Source organism: Mauremys mutica, chromosome 2, assembly GCF_020497125.1.
Source record: "Mauremys mutica isolate MM-2020 ecotype Southern chromosome 2, ASM2049712v1, whole genome shotgun sequence".
NCBI classification, from domain to species: Eukaryota; Metazoa; Chordata; order Testudines; family Geoemydidae; genus Mauremys; species Mauremys mutica.
The window spans coordinates 65,759,597-65,786,821 of NC_059073.1; the positions used below are offsets into that span (position 1 = coordinate 65,759,597).

A 27,225-nucleotide genomic window follows, 5' to 3' on the forward strand; every position below is an offset into this window, starting at 1 on the left:
TTATAATGCTCTGGGATTTCTGCACTTCCTCATAATGAGATTGCTACAATGCAAATGTGCATGTTAAATTGAGAAAAAAAAGTCCATGCATGGATGTGGATACAAAAACATAGACCCCCACAGTCATCCACCAACCACATTCAGATGGTGCTGAGAACAGAAATGATGCCCTGCAGCTCTAACAACACAGATGTCGCTCTGGTCTGTTAAAAAGACAGCTCCACTAGTTCAAACAGTAAAGGAGACTGTTATATATAAAGGTTGTTGCATTACAGCTTCAGTCACACCTCAGAACACAGGATCTTAATGATAAATTCCAGGCTGGCTTCAGGGGAGACAAAGCTAGCAGTCTGCTTTTTGAAGATGCGCTTTGATCTTTTGCTGCAGGCTGATTCAGGGATATGTGTTCTGTATTAATGCACCTTTATCTCTCCGCTGGTTTTGAGGCCATAAAGCCTGGTGCCCTTTTAAAATGTTTAGTACAGATGCTAAGATTGACTGGAACTGATCTATCGCATTTACAGGTCAATGCCAATTTGTAAGTTAGGTATTTTGCTCCTCTAAGCTTGTTTTTTATGCTGTGAGGGACCGAGAAGGCTGTTTCTCACTTTTTGATTTTAGTACTTGTATCATCTTCTTGCTTCAGTATTTGTCAGTATGATCTGAATTTTCAACCTTGTACTGATTATACTTCTCTACCTTCCTTCTTACTATAGAGCCAAGATTGTCTCAAGTGCTATTGTCTTGTTTTACCGCAGTCCGAATTGCTATGTCAGGTAATTTTCTGAAGTTAATTCTTCTCTTATGATCAAGTTCCAATAAACATTAAGTAACAGTACAGCTGAATTTCCTAGAGCAATATATTTTCAACATTAAATACATGAACAATGAAGCAATGCTTTACCAAATATTTGGGATGTTCACCTGCAGAAGAAAACCCAGATCACAAATGGAGAAGTCATTCAGTGGAAGAAAGTTCTTTTACTGGAACCTTCTAACAGAAACCACTCAAAAACAAGCATTTTCTATAACAGGAGTAACTTTCAAGGCAGGTGATGTGTTAACTCGTATCTAAGAAATTTGCTAAAACCTCACGTATTTTAAATGTATTTGTCTTCTCCTTTCTCTTGTCCTATCATTGTAGCCATCCTAAAAATACATTGTGATATCTCTGTTTTCTATAAATATTTCTTTTGTTTTAATGTGATTGTTTTAATTTAATATTAATTAAATATTAATTTTAGTATAAAAAAATCTAGGTCTTCCTTTTCCAGAGCAACTTGCCAGTTTTCTTGGAGATATGTATTGGTTTCTTTTCTCGCATTTAGCACTGAGATTTTCAAAGCTGCCTATGAGATTCAGATGTCCAAGTCCAGTTAAAGATTTTGCCAGTTTTGCCACCAGCACCCTTATTGCCCTACCCAAAAAATCATCATCCCCCCCCAAAAGCCCAGCACCTGACTCTCACTCACCTGATTTCCCGTCCCCTCAGTCCCTTGCTTAGGCCAATACACCATGCTACTTCTCATGCTATCGAGCTACTTCTCTTTGGGACCTGTGGCCATACAAGCTGCTCTGCAGAGATGTTGGCTGAGAGGGAGCTTGATATAGCTTGGTGCACTAGGACCTGTAACTGTGATCTTGATCCTGAATCTTTCCATGAAACTAGGGACTCCTGGGTATGTTTTTTCCTGTACTCCAAAGCATAGTCCTGGGGGGCTGCAAGGGAATTGTGAATAATCTGTGATCTTTAGGAAAATTGAATGACTGTGCTCTCAGCCCAGGGATCTGTATGGAATGACTGACACTTTCAAGTTTATCTTAGCAAGGAAAAAAACTAGAAACTTCCTTTTTATTAAAACTAAGCTAGATTGTCCTCTACATTTCTTGGTCTCCTTAACAGGGCAAGGGGCCTCCAGCTGCAGGCTCAGAATTCTAAATTGCTAATTCATGCATGAATTTTTTAAATGAGTCAAACATGCAGAGCTGTTCATAAAAGGAAGCAATGGGAATATTCATCTAAACTGAAGCCATTCAAATTACTGAATCCCAAAGTCCTTTACCAGTATGTAATCAGGATAATTTAGGTGTAAGACCTGATTAATTAACTCTATAATCTATTCAGCTCTCCACACGTCCTCACAACATGCAATTACCTTTCAATCCAGACCCACACATCCCATATTAAAAGCAGTACTGAAAGCTATTATTAAATTAGAGTTCTTAAGCCCAATGCCAGATAGCAAAAACTGTCACTTGAAGAACAGTAACGCTGAAATAGATGTGACTTAAAATGAAGATTGGAAGTTGGAAGAACCTGTCTGCATAAAATGAAGAAAAATTAAGATTTTGAGGAGATGGGATTTGCACTGATGGGTGGGATTCTGATAAATTGCTGTACAAGTTCCATAAAGAAAAACAGACTCAAGGTAGCTGCCACTTAGAGAGAAAAAGTACAAAAATCAGGACTAGACGTGGAAATACAGATTTAAAAATACAGATTTAAAAAGAGATTCAACTTTAACGGAAAGGCAAGAAGATGCTGAGGACGTGAACAGGCACCACTTAGGCCTAGATGTGATGTCAAGTGAAAAGCTCAGGAGATGGAAGCTGGAGTAAGATTGATTTAACAATAGATACAATTTAAACAGAAAAGCTAAGGTGCTGGGAGCTGAGGTTTGGGATAACATCCATTTAAGTGTAGATTTAATTTAAACAGAAAGGCCAAGGAGGTGGAAGGTGGAGACTAGAACAAGATCAATATTAAATTAGCTAAGTGGAAGTTGGAATCAAATCAGTATGTTAAGCTTGCTGAATAGAGAATTTGGGGATGGGGAAGGAATGAGTGGAGATGGGAAATGAGGAGGCATATTTAATAAACTATACATGAACAGTAACTATAGGCATTGTTTAACCTTAATAGGAATATTATTTATTATAAGGAAGGCACAATCCCTGGCCAAGGAGATTACATTTATATTTGAAGGGAAGGGATAGATATATATATATATATATATATATATATATATCAGTAGCAAAAACAATGAACAGGAATTAAATTTGCATAGTATGAGGTAGCAGTTTAACTGAGAAAACTCACATTTTTATTTTTAAGTCAGTAAACTAATTTAATCCTAAGGGAAGTGTGTGTGCGGGCATGTGTATGTGTATTTTCAGCATCCAGAATGGTGACTAGAGGCTAGTGTCTGTATTTCTGTATCACTAGGTAATTCTGATGGTTTAAACTATAATTCATTGTGACACTGAACTCTTATAGGAGCAAGAAAACATTAAAAAATGCTAAATTATGCATCACAACATATTTTTCTAACTGTCCTAATGTTGCACATGAAAGAATGAGAATTACTCTGAATACAAAGGGTATATCTGCAGAGTTCACTTGGGTGATTGGTACACACAACTGAACACCTAAGTTAGCCTAGCCTGGGTGTGAGCAGCCACAACACAAAGCCCTACCCATATTACCGTGTCCTCCCTGGTGTGTACTCACCCGTGTGTTGCTAGGACTTCTGGGAGCATGACTAATGATTCTTTGTGCTGCAGTAAGTTGAGCTGCTTTATGATTATTTCCCAGTGAATTCTTGGAGAGCTTGTGTGTCCTTCTGGGCATGCAGGGGGAATTGTGGGAAGGCACTGGACAACTACAAGCACTCCAGTGATTCAGTGTGCATCCTCCCTGCAAAGTGGGTGGGTTACTAGCCCTACTGAAAGTGGCACCTGAGCTCTAACCCATCCCACAGCTGGGCCAACTAGCCTGGCTTAAAGAATCATTTTAAACCAGTATGGATGGGAGGGGTCTTAGGGCCAACACCTGAGTCAGGCCTGAGTCAGGTCTGCAGTGAAGATGTACATAAATAATTTACCACAGGCAAGAATGGTTTTGGCAAGAATAAGCCAGGCAGATTTTCCCAAGTCTTGTGACTCACTTTTTCAGGTAGCTTGTGCTCTCTTGATGAGCTTCTAGAACGTGTGTGTGTGTGTGCGTGTGGGTCTTTTAGATGTTGCCATTCTCCTTGTCATTGACCATAATCTACCTATGTACACATAATGATCTGGAAAGGGCTACCAGCTTGTGTGTTTCTTCTAACTGAATGACTCCTTCTTGCCATGGAACACATCCCATAGTCAAGGCTCCCCTCTGAAATATGGCACTGTGCTATATCCTATATCTGACCCGGCACTGCTCCTTATTGTGCATGTGGCTATTAAAGACACACTATAGCAGGCAATACCTCTTTAGCACCCCCTTGGGGAAAGGGTGGGCACTATTCCTGGTTTAGAGCCTGGGGCACAGCCCTCTAGATGTTCACAGTGTCTCCCTCTTGTGGGAAGAAGTTAAAGAAGTCCAAACAAAAACTCACTATGCTCCCAGAGCCCACAAAAAGCAGAGTGCTAGGTCTTCAAAGAGCCAAAGAGAGGAAAAAAAGAGAAAAATGTCAGCCAATCTACTCTCTGAGAGGGCCAGGGAGACCTAGGCTTTCAAGCCATTTCCCTGGTCAGAAACCCCTGCTCAGGGAGCTCTGAGTTGCCGCTCTGCTCCTTCAGAGTGCTGCCTTGCACTGAGCAGAGATTCTCTATTCTAAGGACCTGCCCATCTCGAGGCTCAACAAGCCTCCCGGCTGCTCTGATTGTGCACAAGGGAGCGCTTTAACTCCTTCCTGGCTGGGGTGAGGATCTGCCCTACCACACTTTTATACAGAGATCACTTTTATAGCATATCTGAGTACTACCTCCTTGTCACTACTGGGACAGAACCCAGCAATTGTTTAATAGTGCACAGCTATGACAGTTTAGAACCGGAGCTGAAGAATACCCTATCCAATCTGCCTGTTGACCTGCAGGGCAGAGGCTAAAATAGATTTCTTTTCCCAGTTTTTGACTTATGATATTTTTGAAGGAGTGAGTCCCAGTGCAAGTCCATTATTTTGAAGTAGAATAAGAGAGTCAAGTACTGTCTCCATTGAAATCAATGTGAGTTTTACCATTGACTTCAGCAGGGCCAGGATTTCACAAAGTGTCTTTAGTGCTGATAGTGTTAAACTGGTTTTTATTTTGTGTAGCTTCCAGAGATTTTGCTACTGGCTGCTGGGAACTTATCTATCCATGCGTTTCCACAACACCAATTGGATCCTGATGTTAGTTGAGACTACTGCATACTTCTTCAGTGTAAATAATAAAGAAACATGAAGGGATAATTTAAAGAGCGGAATGGCCCTTGCTGTGTTTGTCTTTATTATTTACTTCAGAATGCATTGTGTTACCTTAGTCTAGGAGCAATTTTGGATTTCAAGTTAATCTTGTGATGCATAAGCATCATGTATGTGGGGCAAGAGGGCATTACTGATGGGCAGGAGGGCATCAAAGGGATTTCAAGATCATCATAGAAGATTCATCCTTTGTATTAGCAAGGCGGGGCTGGTAAAGGAGGGCAAAAGTGGCACAGGAAATATGTGGGGTATGAATCTAAACAATCAGCTTCCAGTTGAACACACAATTCCTCATCAGTGGTGCTAGATTGCTATGAAAAACAATCTACCAGAGCTGTGGCTTGAAAACTAGCTCCAGAAAAGTTGTCATTGATTAGACCAGGGTGTCTCCAAAATATTCATCTCATGACCCATGTCTCAAAAGATAGTGTGTCTGATGGACACCTCTGCATTCATGATCTCATGTTTCATCTCCCATGACATTCACAGTCATATAACATCTGCAACTACAGCAACTGCTTAAATGGAAAAGCGCTATTACCAAAATAGTTACATATTTTCAACTGTTTTTAATGTGATTTAACACTTGGAAACAAGGGGGAGCAGCCAGTACCATATTACCAGCCGATTCTTCACAGAGCACCAGCAGATGCTCCGTTGGCCCCTGGAGCTCCTGAGACCATATCTGAGAACTGCCAGGTTAGACACTTCATCTCCAAACAGACAATAACTGTAGAACCCATGGAACAAAAAAAGCATTTCATCCGTAGTCAGAGAAGTCCACCCACACTTGATCACAGCTCAAGGCACTCCTAGGGGACATACTGGGACTGTGATTTCATCCTGCTTCCATCTTCAACAGTACATCATGCTCTTGGCTGACCCAATTGTTAATCTTTGGAGGTTTCTGGTGCAGACAGCTCAGAAAGATACAAGTATCCATATAAGACTCCTAAAATACAGCTAGTCACTGCTGTCTTATAAAAACACTCCAAACCCAGGGGAATGCTTTAAATCTGGCAGCAACAATGTTGTTTCAGTGCCAGCTAGTAAAGCCTATTATCATTCCATTGTGATGGTCAGTCAAGCATATTCAAGTACTAGCCATTAACGACACATTGTGTTTCTTCTCATTGCCTGTCATTATAATACTAAAAGCATCTCACAGATCCCTAATGATAGTTTAAGTTCAGAACTGCTGCCCACTGTTCTGAAAGTTTCAGAAGCCTCCCGCTTTCAATAAGTTTAATTAGGATGTTTAGTATCTTGCGATACTTATGGTTCGTGTCATACATAACACAGCTGAAATGCAGTCAGCCTTCTTCCTGGTCATCCCTGTACAATGCCAATATAGTAACTATTGATTTATGATGAAAATCCTCTTCTAATAAAATGTAAGTCTAGAGAACTGAATTTCAAAAGGATTCAACCATATGAAGTCTTCTAGTTGGCGTGATGATATAATAGTGGATTCCAAATAACTGCACAATTCATGACAGATAGATTGGTGCAGGGTCCAGCGCTACTCAAATGTTTATTATAGTGAGAAAAGATGTAACATCAATGAGATGTGGATCCATCATATGGTACCAGTGATGCTCGTGGCCTCAGGGTTAAGTCAGGCATTAAGCATATATAGTGCCCATTTCATAGGGACACTGGAACCAACCCTGGTGAGTTGCATCTTAAAAGAATTTGTCACCCATCTTCAGATGCTGGTGTGTGTGTGTGTGTGGGGGAAGGGATGGACAGGGGGTTCTAGAAAGCCACAGATACCTTATGTTGATCCAAGAGGTACCTGGTTATGTCATTGTGATGTACAGCAAAGTGCATTGCTGGCATGTGCATTCACCTTGGATGATGAAATCCAAAATGGCACAGTATGGCTGAGGCAATGGGGGTAAGGTCAAGCCAAGGTTGCAAAGGCTGGAGAGGCAAATATTGTGTAACTTTGTGGGCCAGACACTTCCAATATGGGATTCAAACATGTTATTGTGATTGGCGATGGTCTACTTAGTCCCAGGCAGGTCACCTGAATAGAGGACAAGATAATTTATCCAGTTCTCCAACATCAGATCCACAATGTATCAGCTGATGTCCCTCTGATTAGTGTATCCCTAAACTCTGTGGTACAGCTAAACCAGGTCATACCATCATTGTATTTAAATGTACAAGCCTTAATGAGTAGGCGCACAGAATATTTGTTGATTTGGAAACTGGACAATTAAAGTATTCAAAGCAATATAGACACACTGGGGAAATGCTCTGTGGAGGCAGTTAGCGTACAATATCGGGGAACATCTGTGGATATGCATGATATCAATGGGCTTTGTAATTGTGCAAGTCATATTAATATTTGTGTAAATTGTTTTGATTTGGCAGGTTTGGATCTTGATTAAGCAGTTCAGGAGAAGCAGAGATGTATATGAAATACAGGCCTGGATGAAGCCTTAGAAAGGATTCTACAGCTTCATGGTGGGGAGTGTTAAGAGTGAACACATGCTCAGGCCTGACGGAGCCTGCTTAGGTTTACTTAGCATAAGTAGAACTACACAGGTGTAAGAAACAGCAAAGTAGTCATGTTTGCAAGGCATGCTGAAGAGAAAAGTAACCACACAACCAGAAAAGACTGATTTGAGCAAGCACAAAACCCGTACTGACAGAGGAGGCGAGTTAATAGGCAAATTAGAGGTTAATACAAATGTATAAAGAAAGCTAACCGAAAGTTATATACAGTGAGTGTAACAAAGGATCGGGATCCCAATGTCCTTCCCACCTGTAATTGGTCACTACTTCTGGGTGATTTGCCTGACTGATAAAGATTTGTTTGTCCCATCAGCTGAGTGGTGAATTTCTATTCAGCAATGCCCGCAGCCATACATACGTTACACGTGGTTTGCACTTTGGGCGGGGGTGCTCAGTGCTCAGGCTGCTAGGAGCAGGACGAGGCCAGGCAGGCCCCCTGGGATAGCACTTGTGCGGGAGATGGCATCATGGCAGTAACAAGCAGAAGCCGCACTGGCCACCTCACTGCCCACTAAGGTTTGGCCCCATGGCCCCTCCATCAGGGTGGGGACAAAATTGAGTGAGTGGCATTGCAACCTGGAACATGCAAGTTGCAATGCCACTCAGGTTTGGCCCTGCAGCCCCTCCTGAGCAGTGCTGTGACCCCCTTGCTCAAGGGTGCAACCCTACTCACTAAATTTTGGTCTTGCCACCCCACCCCAAATGATGGAGGGGCTGTGGGGCCAAACCTGAGTGGGCAGTGGGGTGACCTATGCTGCTGCTCCTCTCCCCTGCCATAGGGCTGACTCCTATACCAGGGCTCCATCGTGGGGCCCTACCCAGCTTTGTCTCTCTTCCAGATGCCCATGTCCCTTCTGCTCTGTTTGCAGGACTTCTCAACAACAGCCTCAAGACCTGGGAGCTGCAGTGTGTGCCCACTGGGAAACCAGCCAGGGGAAGGGTGGCAGGGAGCCCTGGGCAGGGTGGGGGCTGGACATGAGGGGGTTCAATTGTGTACATTGTGAAAAATTCATGAGGTGCCCCCTGTACAACAGCACAATGTTAATAGAATTAGGTCTACTGCTAAATGTTGCCAAGTCCTTGGGAATTCATTGCCACATCTTTATTGCCTCCCCCAAAAGAGAGTGGATTCATAGGGAGTTTATCACCTACTGTATAACTATGTAAATATTAAACAATGTCAGGAAATAAACCTCTTGCTCATTTGACTGTTCACAACAGATGTTCAATGGTGTGCATAAATGAAATGTTATATTTCATAGAGTACAATGTTATAGTTTTTTTTAGTGTGGGTAATAACATATTATGTGTTAATTAATATACTTGTCTAGCAATGCCACCTGGCTGTTACTTTACTAGAGATTACAGTATAATGAAACTTTTCCATTAAAAAAGAGCCTCATGAGAGAGAAAAAAAAAAGCAGATTCAGCTCTCAAAATATGTTAGTTCTGACAATAGCCTTGATATAGAGGGGATAGGTATAAAATATTCTACTATTCAGTTATTAATTTTGGTTTTGTGGTGTTGCTGTCTGGATAATGCGTTTGTCTCTTGGACAATGGAAGCTTCCTGTAGTTCTGCTCAGATATAGGAGAGATTTGAACTTCCTTTGGTTAACCATTTGGTTCTCAGTATTGCCTGTATAACAACTGAAGGTTTTGTGGCAAATCTGTTCCTTCTCCTTCACATCCTTTTCCTGACTCATTTCATTTAAATGCAACTGAACTCCCACTGCCATCTCATGAGATGCACATACAGTTCAGAGCTATCCCTTTTAGACATATGCAGATATTATATTTGCAACCGAGCATTTAGTGGTAATGAAATGTTATCGGTTGTTCCACTAAGAAAATATTTATAAAGGTTAATCATGTTTTAAAAAATTTATTTTGCTTTGCCTCCAGACTCCACTTTTTAAAAAACATTCAGTAACTCTGACAAGCTGGTAACAAGCTTCTCAGTTCATTTTTTAAGAGAAAATGATTTACAAACAGGATAGTGACAGGTTTTTATGATTACAGATTTCACATCTTTTAGTCTCTCCAAAAGGCTCATGTAGATTGATAGATCTACAAAGGAAGAAATGAAAAAAATGAAAGGAAGAGATATAAATAGACTTTTCATTAGGATGAATGATGGAAAGTATTAACCCCACCACAGCAATACGCCTTTTACATGTCTTCCTTTTCATTCTCTTTGACCTGCAATCATCTTCCTTCTGAGTAAAAGTTAACTACAGTCTGAAACACAAGTAAGAAGAGCAATAGCTGGAAATAAATGTTTCCTCAAGCATTTATTACCCTTCAGAAAGTGTCCATCAGCTGAAGTGCTAGCCCCAAAATCCATTTAAGCAATGCTTAGCAACCAAGTAGGAATCCGTTATTAATGTTTAAGCCTGCCTGACAGGTTTCAGTCCAAGAACTAGGCTTAACTTTGTGCACAGAATAATTCAGAGAATATTTAATTAGGGAGAGTCTGAATCTCAAATAGTTCAGGATTTATTGTCTGCCCAAATGCTGAAATATTTTACATTAACCAAAGCTTCCAAAGAAAGGAGAGATGCTGCACACATATATTAAAATCACCTTTTTCACTGCAATTTTTCCAACATTTATCCCATTCAATCTATATCAATATATTTATATTTTAATCAGAATGGTGTAAGGTACCATTGACAGAGTATTTTAGACATTTTCTTTTATCATGCAAAAGACTAAGATTGCAGGGCCTCTTCTTCACCTTAAAGCCCATTCTTCTGGGGTAATTGGTCTATCCAAATCCTTTCCCCACCATGTCAAATAATTTCTTTGTTAGGAAAGTTGATATAACTTAGATATAGTTTTTTGTTGTTGTTTGTTTCCTTATTGACCAGAAGCCACTGATTCTATAAAAGTTAGATTTCTGTATATAATACAAATTTTCTAGAAAGCTGAGAAACAAAATGCCTATCTTGAAGATACTGATACCATGGGAGGGTGGGTTGGTTTTGATTTCTAAATAAGTTAGAAAAACTTCTTTGGCAAAGCACTGGCCAACCTTATGTATTCCATGGCTTTTCCAATCTTTAAAACTCTCTCATTTGTAATTCATGTGAAAATCTGGTTTATTTGAAATGGATGTAATTGGTGAAGGAAAAGAGTTTCTTATCTCTAGTTCTATCCCAAACTGTGATGGGATATAAAAACCCCGCACTGGAGAACAAGGGGTTAAGAAGCAGCTCTGGGCCCAAGCACCCCTGCCTTCCCACTCCTGCAAAGCCTGCACAAGCTGGAGGTAGAGCAGCTCAGAGGGAGATCTTATTGCTTGAGACCTGACAACACAGGCAGGTCTGCGGCAGGTAGTCTCCTCCCTGGCATTCCCCCTTTTCCATTACAGTTCTGTCTTGTGAGTCTGTCCCTTCTTTTGTGACTCAGCCCTCCAGCCAGGTCATACATTTCTGTCCACCCCTTCCGCAGTACGCAAAAGAGGTTCCCATCTTTTGGAGTTAGGGTGACCAGACAGCAAGTGTGAAAAATCAGGACAGGGGATGGGACAACAATAGAAACCATTCTTTTGGCAGGGAATCCAGCTGGGGAACACCCTAAATGCTCAAAAGTCCAGAGCCCAAGTCCCTGAACTAAGGAGAAAGCCCTGAAACCCTTCCAGGCATCGAAAGACTTCCCTGGTATTGGACTCTCTTTTGTGTATTGTGGAAGGGGTGGACAGGAATGTGTGACTTGGCTGGAGGGCAGAGTCACAAAAGAAAAGACAGACTCACAAGACAGAACTGTAATGGAAAAGAGGGAATGCCAGGGAGGAGACTACCTGCCGCAGACCTGCCTGTCTGCTAGGCAGCACTGGTGTTGCATGTTCCCTTTCACACAAACCCATAGAACAGTCTTTGCCAGAGGCTATGTGCACACTTCTAGAGGGCATGATTTTTTATTAATCCATGGTAACCTAGCAATATTTACACTGCATCAGTTTTCTTATTCAACAAAGACTCAGTGTTTGGATAGATTACAGCATGCCCAATCCGCTATTGCTTTGAGCTGGCTGGCTTGATACTATTGTATGATATTTGGAATAGCTAGGGTGGACTACACAAAGTAGCTGCACTTATCTTGGTCCTTTTTATGCCATATAAATTTTAACAATATTCTCCAGGCAGGTGGGTCTTGTTAGCCAGGGCAGGCCATCCACCTAGGAGAAGGAACTCTGATCTCAAGAATGTTGTGCCAATCACACATGCTCTATGAGTCTTCATCCTCAGGGAGTATGTAAGTACAGTGCTAGGGTATCCCTTGGAAGCAAAGTGCAACTGCTTCACCTGACAGCTGTGGAAAGTGGGCAAAGGCTAAAGAAATGAGTCAAAGAACTAGGTCTGGCTTCCCTGAGTGCAGGAACATGACTGAGATATCAAGGGAAGTAGCTGAGATACTGAATAGAATGCGAGTGCACTTTGCCTGAATACAAGAGACAAAGTGGAAAGGATTGAGATTCATGAACATCAGGGAGGGTTAATGAGTCACACAATGAAATGGCTGGAAAGAATTATTGAGAAAAGACTCTGCAAGGAAATGGAGCAGCAAGTAAGTAACAGCCAATCTGGGTTTATGCCAGGAAGGTCATCAATGGATGCAGTGTTTGCAGCCTGACTATTGCAGGAGAAGTATAGGGAGAAATGAAAGCAATTGCATTTAGTGTTTGTGGACCTAGAACAGGCTTATGACAGAGTCCCTAGGGAATTGACATGGTGATGCCTGCAGTCACTCAGTTTGCCATAGATATATATTCAGATTATCATGGATATGTATGAGGGTAGCACAAGAGTAGTGAGAAGCTGCTATGGCTACAGTGTATCATTCACTGTGAGTGTACTCCTTACGCCCATTCCTATTTATGATTGTAATGGACACCTTGCCAAGGGGATCAGAGGAGAGGCTCCATGCAGCATCCTTTTTGCTAATTACATTATGTTGTGCCATGATGATAAATACAAACAGGAAAGGGACTGTTATGGGATGTCCATAACCAAAGGGTTAATACAGGCACTGTTGGCCACTGCTGATTGGCAACCTCACAGCAGCTGAGAGGATAAAAGGGCTGGGAAGCAGAAGGGCAGGGTGGCTACCAAAGGAGTGAGGAGGCTGGAGAAAGGAGCTCCTGCCAGCAAACTACTAAAGAGCCACCCATAGACAACAGCCCAGAAGGGGGTGAACTGTCCCACAAGCTGGAGAGCCTGCAGAGATCCAGGGAAAGGTAGGAAGGATCTCAGGTCACTGAAGAACCCTGATCCTGCTTATCTAGCTCAAGGGCCCTGAGCTGGAACCTACTAGAGTGGGTGGGCCTAGTTGTCCCTACTAACCCCCGATGGTCAGACTTGGGAGTAAACTAAGCATTTTCAGCCTCCTGGGCACTGGGAATAGACTGACTGCTCTGCTAGGCTATGTGAGCTCAGGTGCTACACCATGCTTGGAAAGAGGGGGTGCTGTTCCACCGATGCATCGCCTCACAGGGACCTAGAATGATGGAGGGCTGCATTAGAAGAAAATGATTGATGAATCAGTTCACAAAAGATGAAACACATGCTCTGCTTCATTGAGAGGGACAAGGAGAAGCTAGTAAAGCTACATGAGATTGAGTTAAAGTCTGTGCAACAATTCAAATATTTCAGATCAGCGTTGAACCATGATGGGAATGTCGATGAGCATGTTAGGAGTCATAAGAAGAACACTTGACACAAACAGAGGGAGTTGATGGAAATTCTCTGTGATAAAAGAACATGCCAAGTAAACTAAAGAACAAAGAGTATAAGACCATGACAAGTTAGATGTCTTCAAATCACCAGGGCCTGATGAAATGCATCCTAGAATACTCAAGGAGCTGACTGAGGAGATATCTGAGTCATTAGCAATTATCTTTGAAAAGTCATGGAAGACGGGAGACATTCCAGAAGACTGGAAAAGGGCAAATATAGTGCCCAGCTATAAAAAGGGAAATAAGGACAACCCGGGGAATTATAGATCAGTCAGTTGAACTTCTGTACCTGAAAAGATAATGGAGCAAATAATTAAGCAGTCAATTTGTAAACACCTAGAAGATAATAAGGTGATAAATAACAGTCAGCGTGGATTTGTCAAGGACAAATCGCGTCAAACCAACCTGATAGCTTTCTTTGACAGGGTAACAAGTCTTGTGGATGGGGGTGAAAGCGGTAGATGTGGTATATCTTGACTTTAGTAAGGCTTTTGATACTGTCTCGCATCACCTTCTCATAAACAAACTAGGGAAATACAACTTAGATGGAGCAACTATAAGGTGGGTGCATAACTCATTGGAAAATCATTCCCAGAGAGTAGTAACCAGTGGTTCACAGTCATGCTGGAAGGGCACAATGAGTGGGGCCCTGCAGGTTCTGTTCAATATCTTCATTAATGATTTAGATAATGGCATAGAGAGTGCACTTATAAAGTTTGCGGACGATACCAAGCTGGGAGGGGTTGCAAGTGCTTTGGAGGATAGGATTAAAATTCAAAATGTTCTGGACAAACTGGAGAAATGGTCTGAAGTAAATAGGATGAAATTCAATAAGGACAAATGCAAAGTACTCCACTTAGGAAGGAACAATCACTTGTACACATACAATATGGGAAATGACTGCCTGGGAAGGAGTACTGTGGAAAGGTATCTGGGGGTCATAGTGGATCATAAGCTAAATACGAGTCAACTGTGTAACACTGCTGCAAAAAAAGCAAACATCATTCTGGGATGTATTAGCAGGAGCATTGTAAGCAAGACATGAGAAGTAATTCTTCTGCTCTACTCCACGCTGATTAGGCTTCAACTGGAGTATTGTGTCCAGTTCTGGGTGCCACATTTCAGGAAAGATGTGGACAAATTGGAGAAAGTCCAGAGAAGAGCAACAAAAATGATTAAAGGTCTAGAAAACATGACCTATGAGGGAAGATTGAAAAAAATGGGTTTGTTTAGTCTGGAGAAAAGAAGACTGAGAGGGGACATGGTAACAGTTTTCAAGTACATAAAAGGTTATTACAAAGAGAAGGGAGAAAAATTTTCTTCTTAACCTCTGAGGATAGGACAAGAAGCAATGGGCTTAAATTGGAGCAAAGATGGTTTAGATTGGACATTAAGAAAAACTTCCTAACTGTCAGAGTGGTTAAGCACTGGAATAAATTGCCTAGGGAGGTTGTAGAATCTCCATCATTGGGGATTTTTAAGAGCAGGTTGGACAAACACCTGTCAGGGATAGTCTAGATAATTAGTCCTGCCTTGTGTGCAGGGGACTGGACTAGATGACCTCTTGAGGTCCCTTCCAGTTGTATGATTCTATGATTAGACTAGCTACAATGTGTGGGTTGTAATGATAGCCAATGAGGAAGAGAGAAGAACTACTTCATGCTGTCATAATGAGAATGCTCAGGTGAAGACTGGGCAAGATGAGAGCTGGGCTACATAATGAAATGATGTGAGTCATGATGCAGGTAGCCTCCCCATCATAGAAAAGCCCAGGGAGTATTGACTGAGATGGTTGGGTCACATAAGATATGTGAGCTAGAGAGTACAAGATTTAGAAGTTATGAGGCAGAGCCCACGAGGAAGACCCCAAAATGGCAGTTTGCTACATTGAAGGAGGATATGAAGAGGCTGGTATCAGCTTGGAAGATGCACTTGATAAGAACCCTTGCAGATGTAGAACAAGTGCCATAGACTCCAATTGACAGGATAAGGCAAAGGTGAAGAAGAAATTCTAAAATTCTCTATATTCCTGCTAGAGTTTAATCAGAGATGATTATAGGAAGATTTTGAAATTTTGAAAGACATCTTTGGCAAAACAGTGACACTTCTTAAAGTAAAATTGTTTCCACAAACCAATGAGAGCTGCTGAAAAAAGACCTGATATTCTAAGTACCAATGAAGGCTCAGTCTCGGGGGCTACTTCTACAGTAAACAAATGTTGACAGGAAGTAAATGAGAGAATCAGTGTCCTAAAAGTAGAACTACTAGTGATGGGGGAACTGACTCAGCAAAAAATAGGAACCAATCCAAACCTTTGCTCTAAATTAAAAAGTCACAAAGCACATTTAATTCATGTTTAAAATTCTTTTTCAATTCAAAGTAGTAGCTTGGTTCCAGCCAAGAGCAAAAGCAACAAAGTGTCATGAAAAGGCTGTTGTGTCAAATCCACGTCTATGATGCAACAGTGCCTGTTCTCCAAGATTTGTAGCTCAGTTTTGCAGATCTGAATGGTTTATAAAAAAAGTGTGGATATGTATCCAAATGTTGGGGAGCTTATCTGAACTGGACATCAAGCTTTTTGGATACCCATCAGCAGCTTTTAGCCTTCTGCTAGATTCTGAGATTTTCAAATACTAATAGAAAAATATCACCCTCATAATTGCAAGATCCTTGATGGTTTAAACTGAAAAATTATTTTTAAAGTCTTGTTTCTTGATATTATCATCTTAAAAAACATATTATAAAACAGTGGAAAAGATCTCATTCTCATCTACAACAGGACCAGCTCATCTTGTCAATCATTTGAACGAGAAGCATTAAAATGTATTTTAATAAGTAAATATAAATGTTTTCATTTTGTTTCTGTTATTCTTAAATGTCTGAAAGACTTTTTCCACAGACTTGGCAAAAAAATAATAAGAATAAACACAAATTCAGCCACACTGACACATTGTCCAAACTTTTGGGTGACTAAAATATTTTGTCTATTGAATTCCCTTCTAAATATGCATCTATCTTAGACTTAAATATAGTGTCGCTCAGTGTTTTGGGGGGGTTTTTTTCTTTGTTTTTTGCTAGCATGCAATGCTGTAACAAAGATCTTTGTAACTGTGAAAGTGTCTTGACCCTATTTCAAATAAACAGGACCAGATTCTCTGTGAGAATTTAGCCCTTAGTATTGAAAAGTACATCAGAGAAAGAAAACTTATGATGCAGTTCTGGTGACTGAGAAAATCTATTAAAATTTTAGCCTATGCCCAAGAGAATTTGGAAAATTTATAACTGAACAAGTGAAAAGGCCAAAGCACACCAATGGAGAGCTAAATTAAAATAAACTTTCACTGGATATGTAAAATTGCCATTTGCATCCAACAACAAAACATTGTTTGTCTTTGGTATATAGTGAAGACAAGTAAAAACTGACCGATCTCTATAAAGTTCTAAAAAACATGCACCCAGGTTGTTTTTGTGTTCTGTATCACTTGCTGTATTTTGCACCCTAATTAAATGTGTTAGGATCTGAGCCTGTGAAGTATTGAGTGGCCTCTATGATAGATATGGCAGTACCCTGCTATATCCTTGGGAGACCATATTAAATTAAATATCTTTGGGGTCTATTATATTAAATGAACGGTTTATGTATTATTGTGGGCTGGGACTGTATGTAACCTCTTTTGGCTCTGTGGGGGTGGGGAATATGACAGATGTGAGACCTGGGAGTTCAAATGACTATACTGAAAATGTGCCAGACAAGACTAGAATTTTTGGGCACAATAAGTGGTAAGAGGATTTCATGGGGGATACCTAAGGAGAGGTTAATGCAAATTTCCTACCTCTGATTATGCAACAATCCAGCCTTTGAACTTACACCCTGAGAAGAGGGTGATTGTCTACTAATTACCTGTTCCTGGAAACTGGTGATCAGAGGTCCAAGCTGTATAAAAAAATGGCTGAACTTCCCAGCTTGTTCTGGTTCTGAATATGAGACAGTTGTGAACCTATAGCCATAGGAAAAACCCAGTTGTGGGTTTTGAAGGACTGACACCTACAAGATCCTGAGGTTAGCGTCGGGGTTACCTCTGGTAAGCTTTTTAGCACACATGCAAGTTCTTTTAGTGTTTTGATGTTTTCTCTGTAATGCTTTCATTTTAAGCCACATTTTAAGCTCCTTGCTTACAAAGAGCAGTGTGGTGACTTGCAATTATTGGCAATTACACTGTTCATAGCCTTAAGAGAGAAAGCAAAGCACAAATGCTGGCCTTTTTAGGCAGTCTGGCTTGCAGGGAATATCACAGAATAGGTAGGGAACTGTGCAGCCTTAAGAAACCCTGGTCAGGAGGGAGAGAGAGATGTGGGTCTACCCCCAAGAGAGGTGATAGCAGGGAGCTGGAAACCTTTAAGCATGTGCCCTTGAGGGACCACAAAGAGGGAATACAGGCACAGTTACCCTGAAACTGACACACCCTCAACTTTCCATTTTGTCAAAGGGAATTGATGTAACACACCATGGAATACTCAGCAGCTTGCAAGAGCAGTCCAGAGTTAATTCTAATTTTGCTGATGTCAATGAGTTTTGTGAAGTAGGATCAAGGCTAATGCACTTGACTATAAACCTGCTGTCAGGTGCTGAATACAAATGGTATAGTATTTTTAGCAGGTGATTACACTTTCCAATAGTATTTTCTATTTTCTAGTGAGAGACAACTATGCATTTCTTTACGTACATCATCACTACAACATTTGCCATATGAAGCACACTATTATTTAGGATTGAGCAACAATGAGAACAGAAAACTACTTACTCAAAAAGTAAAGAGCCAGTCTTCAAAGGTCCGAGTGCGTGAAGCATCTTATCAATAAAACAGCTGATGGCACTTCCTTTCTAATCAGTGCATCCACCAGTCCTAATCATTTGATGTTTCTATTCTATGACATTTGTTGCTATGTTTCTGGTAATGAAATACCCAGATCTGAATGTAATGTTCCAGGTGCAGTCCTACCAGAGCCATATATATAAGGACAATTATTACCTCCCCACTCCCATCCCCCAATGATCCATTAAACAAGAACTCTGTTTATGCACCTCAAAACACAATGGCTTTTTTGCGGTCACACTGCACTGCACACTCATTACTAATTTGCTGGCCATTACCATCCCTAAATGTCTTTCAGAATTAGTGCTATCTGGGGTTCTCCTTAACATTCAAAACATGTGTCTCAGGTTATTGCCCCCAGCTTTCATCTTTTTAACTCACTATGTTAGTCTCTGTCCATATTTGTAATTTTTCTTGGGCCTCTTTGTATTATATCTGTCTCTCTGATATTTGCATCTCTTCCCAACTTAGTATTGCTATTTCCTCTCTGTTCCAGACCTAAAAGAAGATGTTAAGTAGACTTGGCCTTAGACTCATGCATGTTGTACCCCTCTAAAGAATTCCCTTCAGTGAAATATATTACTATTTATACTATGTAATAACAATTCATTTATGGTCCTCACACAGTTTTCAAGCAAAATATGGCAGTTTCCATCAGTCAATTTGAATTACAATTTTCAATACGATTTTGTGAGATATTATCACATGCATTCCTAAAATCCAAATGAATTTCATGAAGTTCTTTGAAGAAAGCAACCAAGTTTGTCAAGATTTAGTCTTTCTAACATGTTTGTTTGCTTACTACTTACACTCTAGCTGTCTAGTGATTTTTCTCTTGACATTTATTACATTATTTTCCTAAAGGGTGAAGTTAGACTATGTAAGTATTTGTGTATGAGAAAGTAAGTGCCAGGACCACTCTTCCTTTCTTTTTTTTAAAGGCTGGTACCACATTTTTTTTATTCACTCTTCCAGTATCATTGTGGTTCTCCAGGGCTTTTAAAAATAATGAAGATAATTGGGTGGTGTACAGAAAGTTTGTTAGCTAATTCCTATAATATCCTTAGAAATGCTGTGACTCAGAGACTCCTTGGCAAAGGGTCCCCTGTTCTTTGCAAACAGCTCTCACCTCAGACTTGATAAACTCACTACATAAAACATGTATTACAGGATATTTATCCATAAAGAGCAACATGTAAGATATCTACAGAAAGCTTGTAATTTGTCAAGACTCATAACGATTGTGAGATGTATTTTCTGGGTAACATTTATGGAATAATATATATTTATACTGAAAGTATGCCTTATGGACTTGAAGTAGAGATTAGTCACCAGGCGGTAATGTGTTTCGATGATGACCCATTCAAGCAAGAGGAAGTTGTCACCTCTCCCTAGTCAGCTGGTGAGGTAAATGCAAGATTTTATTGTCCACCCTTGCCACATCCCAGAACAGTGAATGCAAAACCATAAATCAATGACAGACAATTAAAGCCACTTAACGGTAAAAAGAAACTCTGGAACAAAGCAGGGATTCACCCTGCCTGCAACTAGAAACAAAAGACTGTTTTCAGTATTAAAGAGTGTTATGAAAGGCACTCTCAATCCATTCACAGAGGAAAACCCCTGGCAGAGCGGGGTGCTTTCATGAATGTTGGATTATTTGGTTTGGTTATTGAGAAACCAGACAACTATGTCTTAGACTGAATGTTGGGACAAAATCTACTATGTTAGATAAGAAAGGCAACTATTGATAATTGTAAACCTAGGTTCACATTTTATATTTTATTTTCTATCATAACCACTGTTTCCACCACTCTCTTGTTTCTAGTTAAATCTTTATTCTTTCTTAAATAAACCTACCTTTGTTTTATCCTAAGTGCTCACAAGTCCTGTGTGGTTTACAGGAGCATTGGTTTAAGGGGAAACTGGGGTGCCCTGCACACCTTTGGGTGTACAGCAGGGATCGACAACCTTTGGCATGTGGCCCATCAAGGAAATCCGCTGGCAGGCCGGGATGGTTTGTTTACCTGCAGCATCCACAGGTTCAGCCAATCGCAGCTCCCACTGGTCGCGGTTTGCTGTTCCAGACTAATGGGGGCTGCAGGAAGCAGTGTGGGCCAAGGGATGTGCTGGCTGCCACTTCCCGCAGCCCCCATTTCCCTGGAACGGCAAACCATGGCCAGTGGGAGCTGTGATCGGCCGAACCTGCAGATGCTGTAGGTAAACAAACTGTCCCGGCCCACCAGCAGATTTCCCTGACGGGTCGCTTGCCAAAGGTTGCCAATCCCTGGTGTAGAGGATCTGGAATTTCTGTGAGTCAGGGGTTAAATATCACAGAAGAACAATTCAAAGGGACTCAGAGATTGGGATGCACTGATTGTTAACCTGCAAGGCATAAGCCCAGAGGAGAGTGTTTGAGTGGCTGAAACGCTGGTGGTGCTAGGGCGCTGACACCCACCTTCAACTAGACGCAGGGGGTAAGAAGCTGACTCACAGTCCTGGGAACTCTGGGAGTCACACACATCAGCTAGACTGACTCTTTTGTTCATATTCAGGTTTTTGAAGAGTTCTCTTACTGGCATTTGATCAATACTTATTTTATAGGGTCTTCCTTCCTTCCTAATTTTGCAAACTACTTAGTTTTATTTTTTTCTTGTTAAAGGCAAATTTAAAATGTGAGAGCTGCATTTCAAGTGTCTATTGGCTGTAACAGTACTGTGCGTGTGTCCACTGCAGTGCAATGAGAGGTGTATTGTTCATTGCCAATGTGACTTGTCCAGTACCCTACCATTAACTTCACTGTTGACCCTCTGGTCATTTTTAAACCCAAGGTTAAATATCTTCAGGACACATTTTCAAAGGGGCCTCAATCCAAGCTATATTTACATATACCAAACCTTGGGTATACACACTCTTGCTCACATTTTTGAGCAATATGGCTTTAATGTGGCTGTGGTAGTTCACAAAATCCATCGAGGTGGGTTTTGCACACAGATATTCTATCATGAGAGTGTCTGCAGAAACAAAATTGTCTGTGTGCAAATGAAGGCTAAATTTTGCAAATTTGGTTCTTTGTCTCTATACTTGGCTATTGCAAGACTAAGTCTCACCCCAAACACTGTAGCTCCAGAGATGAGTAGATGTGTATCAGTACTTACAGCTGTCCTCTTCTTCCATGAAAACACTGATCACGTAACAGGCATACACAAAACCAATCAACTGCATGAAAATAAGAGGAAAATAATTTGTTAGTTAGAAAATGCATAAAAAATACTCAATAAATACAGCTGCCAAGATTGTATTTCAAAAAAGTTGTTCTTTCATTTTCTTAATTTAAAAGCAGATTTCAGCATGTGATCATAAAAAGACACATTGTACAAACCTTACCCATTAAACTTCACTGCCCTAGAAATCTATATTCTCAAAATCATAAAATACAAGGTTGGGAAGGGACCTCAGGAGGTCATCTAGTCCAACCCCCTGCTCAAAGCAAGACCAATCCCCAGAAAGATTTTTCCCTAACTAGCCCTCTCAAGGATTGAACTCCCAACGCTGGATTTTGCAGGGCAATGCTCAAACCACTGAACTATCTCTCCCCTCAGAAACTATACTGAGTATATAGATAATATAGCCAAGTGTTCAACCTGTTTAATATGAAAGCCATGCCAACATGCCTTTCACTTTGGTTGTGCCAGCATCTTTACAAGCCATACTAGGGAGCCTGCTCAAAGACAAATAGGAGTAGAATTTCACTTTTGTTTATGATTGTTCCCAGTCAAATGTGTTCTATCATCTATATGTGGCACTTGAAGCTAAGTGATAGACACTGTGTGAGGAACTCCCCCACCTGTATAGAAAAGAGAACATCAGTCGTTTCTACATCACCATCCTTCTCCTCCTTGAAGCCTCCAGAGGCCTCATGCGGGGGACTGGACTAGATCACCTCTTGAGGTCCCTTCCAGTCCTATGAGTCTGTGATTTCAGGGCTCATGATACATACAAGAGAGGCATGGGGTCTACTTTTATCTCTTCACCAACCCTGTAGGGAACTCCTTGAGCTGTTGCTGCAGCCTGTTGTAAACCTTCACATGGATCATTAAATCTGACCCTTAGCATTTCATTTATAATATTAATACTGTAGGCACTACTTGTGGATGCTTTTTCATTAACGCAATTTCAGTACAATCTTCAAACAACATTTAATCCAGAAAAACAGCTTGTTTTTCTGCCATCATCTCTCATATCTAGTGCTCCAGTTGGCCTAATGATAGAACACACATTGTACACTACATGACTGGTAAAATCAGGGTAAGATACTTGTGACCTAATTTGCTATATTAATTTTTTTTGCAATGTTAAGGATGGGTATTTATACCTAAATAAATAATAATTGGAGATATACCAATCTCCTAGAACTGGAAGGGACCTTGAAAGGTCATTGAGTCCAGCCCCCTGCCTTCACTAGCAGGACCAAGTACTGATTTTTGCCCCAGATTCTTAAGTGGCCCCCTCAAGAATTGAACTCACAACCCTGGGTTTGGCAGGCCAATGCTCAAACCACTGAACTATCCCTCCCCTGTAAAACACCTAAAATATGCTATTATCTATAGGAAAGCTCTCGGGTATGATGCTATGTTTAAGTGACAGTAAACATGGCTGGTTCCCAATTATATAAGAGTTCATGATACAAAACCATTATTGGCACGTTCAAACTGCCTTATAAAGGGTATAGAGTGTATACATTGTACTGACACCTGCTTAGCAAAAGCAGCAATATAAGAAGTCAAGTTTTGTACACAGCCACAGCACTGCTAATAAACACTGTCTCCTCAGTTTGCACCATGTAAAAGACACAGGAATGCCCTGAGGTTCTCTCTCTGTCCTCTCCCTATTTTCCCCCATCAACCTTCCCCCAAGCAAACATACAGTGATACACATTTTGAGCTCAGATCCAAACCTAGTAGTTCTCTTCAACTTCAGAAAACAGAAGGTCAATGCACAAAAGCATTAAGCACTTTAGTGTACTAAGTCACTTTGCTACCATCATAGGTGAGGGTCATCAAAGTTATGTATTTTGTGCTACTAGATAATTACTTTAGCCTTAAAAGCCTCCCCACAACCCTTTATTTAATTGTTTTTCCCTTGCACACAGGGCAAGTAGTGTTCTATGTCAGTCTCAGAAAAACTTTAGATTGCCATAAGAACCTTAAAAGCAGTATCATGGTATTACTAGCCCTGCACGGCTAGAAGTGGTCTCAGGGAAGTGCAGTCTGTCATGGAAGCATACCCATTGATTCCAAGATTTTTCACTCACCATGCCCACAATCACTGGTCCTCCCATATTTCTTAAACTCCATATCACACCAGGTCTAAGTCAAACTCCACATCTCAAACACTGCATTCCTGTGAGTCAGTAATGAACCATGGTTTCTGCATGGTGTGGAAGGGCACTGGACTGCTGAAGAGTCTATCTATTTTGTTTTTCCTTTTATAATAAGTTGTTCTACAAGAAAAAGAAACAACTACACATTTAAAGTTCTTCGGGAAATTAACTAGCGATGGTGAATGCAGAAGGTGCAGGTGATGATAATGGGTGTGCAGCGGCATCTACACTACAATTTCCTCCATGTCTGGAAACCTCTGGTTGTGCTATACAAATTTCAGCATAGGGTGTGCTCATCAACTTCCCTTTGACTGTTGGCTATTAATTATTTGTGTTGTGTGATGTGATCACCTAAGTCATTTGGTTTTATTTCTGCACCCTAAAATTGTTTGAATACAAGAATAATGACCAAAGGATGCTCAATAGCATGCATTTCCTGTACACACTTCCAGTGGAATAATTATTTGTGGAAAAAATTGTGAAACTTGTGTGATTTGCAGACATTTACTAGTTGTCAAGAACAGTGAATAATATGACACTACAAATAACAGAGCATTTTTTTATATTATACAATCAGTTCTAATGAAAACTCTTCTACTTATTATCCATGCCATTGTCATCTGCTGATTGGATTACAGCAGTGCTATGTATGTGGGGGTGAGTCTTGAAGACCACAGGTCCTGACTGACTAGTGTTCATTGGCAAACTCAGAAAAACTGTCATTGGCTATAAGCATCAGAACAGTAACATCATGCCACTTGGAAATTTCAGTTGCTGCAGAAGGTCGTTTGTTATTTGCTTAAAAGAACTTTTCATAGGAAACATGTTATTCTTGTGCCTTGATCTGCACTGCTGCCAATATTTTTCAGATGCAATTCAAGGCATAGGCTTTGACCTAAACATTTTTAGATGATTTGAGACCTAGTTATAAGAGAGAAAAGTACGTTATGTATCCATCCATTATCATGAAATGATCCCTATCCTTCCAACACAGCTCTGAGATTCCACAAAGTTCTATCTTACACCTCTCCAATTCTTTGGTCACAATGGCAAGCTTCCCTTCATACATGCGCCTCATATTTCATGTTCCTACTCTGATGATTCATTTATGAAGGCTCAGGTCATTCTTGTTCTTGGTACTATCAACAGGCACTATACTTCCCCCAGGAAAGACAGTGGGATTACATTTATCTTATCCAAGGAGACATCAGAGTGTGTGTCTGGATATAATCCAATGATAGAATCATTAAAATTGGCCTTCGGGCAAAGCCAATCAATATGTCAATCATACAGGTATATGCCCCTACAACAGCAGTTTACAATTATATGATTGATGAGTTCTATGAATGACCTGAAGAAACACTTACTGAAACACCAAATAAAGATATCACCCTTCTATTTGGAGATTTGAATGCAAAAGTTGGAGCTGCAAACTCTCATAAAGAAATCATGAGAAATAATGGTCTGGGCTAACAAAATGAGAGAGGAAGGTGGTTAGTTGAATTCTGCTTCTATAATCATTGAGTCATTGCCTTCTATGATGAGATAACTGGCTCTGTGGATGAGGGGAAAACAGTGGATGTGCTATTTCTGGACTTTAGCAAAGCTTTTGATACAGTCTCCCACAGTATTCTTGCCAGCAAGTTAAAGAAGTCTGGGCTGGATGAACGGACAGTAAGGTGGATAGAAAACTGGCTAGATGGTCGGGCTCAATGGGTAGTGATCAATGGTTCCATGTCTAGTTGGCAGCCGGTATCAAGTGGAGTGCCCCAAGGGTCGGTGCTGGGGCCGGTTTTGTTCAATATCTTCATTAACGATCTGGAGGATGGTGTGGACTGCACCCTTAGCAAGTTTGCAGATGACACTAAACTGGGAGGAGTGGTTGATACGCTGGAGGGTAGGGATAGGATACAGAGGGACCTAGACAAATTAGAGGATTGGGCCAAAAGAAATCTGATGAGGTTCAACAAGGACAAGTGCAGAGTCCTGCATTTAGGACGGAAGAGTCCCATGCACTGCTATAGACTAGGGACCGAATGGCTGGGCAGCAGTTCTGCAGAAAGGGACATAGAGGTTACAGTGGACGAAAAGCTGAATATGAGTCAACAGTGTGCCCTTGTTGCCAAGAAGGCTAATGGCATTTTGGGTTGTATAAGTAGGGGCATTTCCAGCCGATCGAGGGATGTGATCATTCCCCTCTATTCAGCACTGGTGAGGCCCCATTTGGAGTACTGTGTCCAGTTTTGGGCCCCACACTACAAGAAGGATGTGGATAAATTGGAGAGAGTCCAGCGGAGGGCAACAAAAATGATTAGGGGGCTGGAGCACATGACTTATGAGGAGAGGCTGAGGGAACTGAGATTGTTTAGCCTGCAGAAGAGAAGAATGAGGGGGGATTTGATAGCTGCTTTCAACTACCTGAAAGGGGGTTCCAAAGAGGATGGATCTAGACTGTTCTCAGTGGTAGAAGATGACAGAACAAGGAGTAATGGTCTCAAGTTGCAGAGGGGGAGGTTTAGGTTGGACATTAGGAAAAACTTTTTCACTAGTAGGGTGGTGAAGAACTGGAATGGGTTACCTAGGGAGGTGGTGGAATCTCCTTCCTTAGAGGTTTTTAAGGTCAGGCTTGACAAAGCCCTGGCTGGGATGGTTTAGTTGGGTTTGATACTGCTTTGAGCAGGGGGTTGGACTAGATGACCTCCTGAGGTCCCTTCCAACCCTGAGATTCTATGATTCTATGATTGTAGGTGTAGGTCTTGCTGGGCATGAGTAGATTGAATATAGCTTGATTTGAGTGCAAGGCTAAACTAAACAAGTTCATGACAGGCTGTGTGCTGAAGATGGTGTTTTCAGGCTAGTTGATGTAGGTGGGAATACCCTGAACTGTTAAGCTTGAAATGTACATAAGGTGAGGACATAAGTGATTGATCCTTATATGTGCTGCAAAGTGATTGGTTCTTACATAATCATACAATGTCCAAACCAATAAGATTCCTGAAACATAGTTGTTAGTAACTAGGAAAAATGTATGCAAACTGTGTAGTTTGCGATATGATTTGGAATTGCATCTGGGCCTGTCCAGTGAGGGCATAGGGCTGTTACATCCCTAATGTAATGCTGACACTTAAAATTAAAAAGGTCATAGAGCAGTTTTTAAACTAAGGGCTGGGGGAAAGCTGACAGGTACGGAGGAGCACATAGTTTGGACAGAGACATTTCTTAGGGGAGGATCTATTAATGGAGATTCTCTATATCCTAGTAAGGAGGAGAGGATGGACAATGATAAAATATGGGTAGTATCTGGGGATAAGAAACAGTCAAATGAAAAGAGTCCTATTCAATTACATCATGTAATGGTAGACAGTTAAAAAGTGACAAGTTTTTAAAGTGCTTATATATAAATGCTAGACATCTAAACAATAAGATGGGTGAACTAACGTACCTCATATTAAATGGGGATATTGATATAATAGG

The 27,225-nt window shown here is 40.9% G+C and overlaps 1 protein-coding gene across 1 annotated transcript in view; it reads right to left on the minus strand.

The window, feature by feature from the left end:
• NKAIN3 (sodium/potassium transporting ATPase interacting 3) overlaps positions 1–27,225 on the minus strand; it is a 316,215-nt gene that overhangs the window by 12,559 nt on the left and 276,431 nt on the right. The window contains exon 6 of the mRNA XM_045006165.1: positions 21,527–21,587. Coding sequence (XP_044862100.1) covers positions 21,527–21,587 — 61 coding nt within the window. The remainder of the gene's footprint in view (positions 1–21,526; positions 21,588–27,225) is intronic.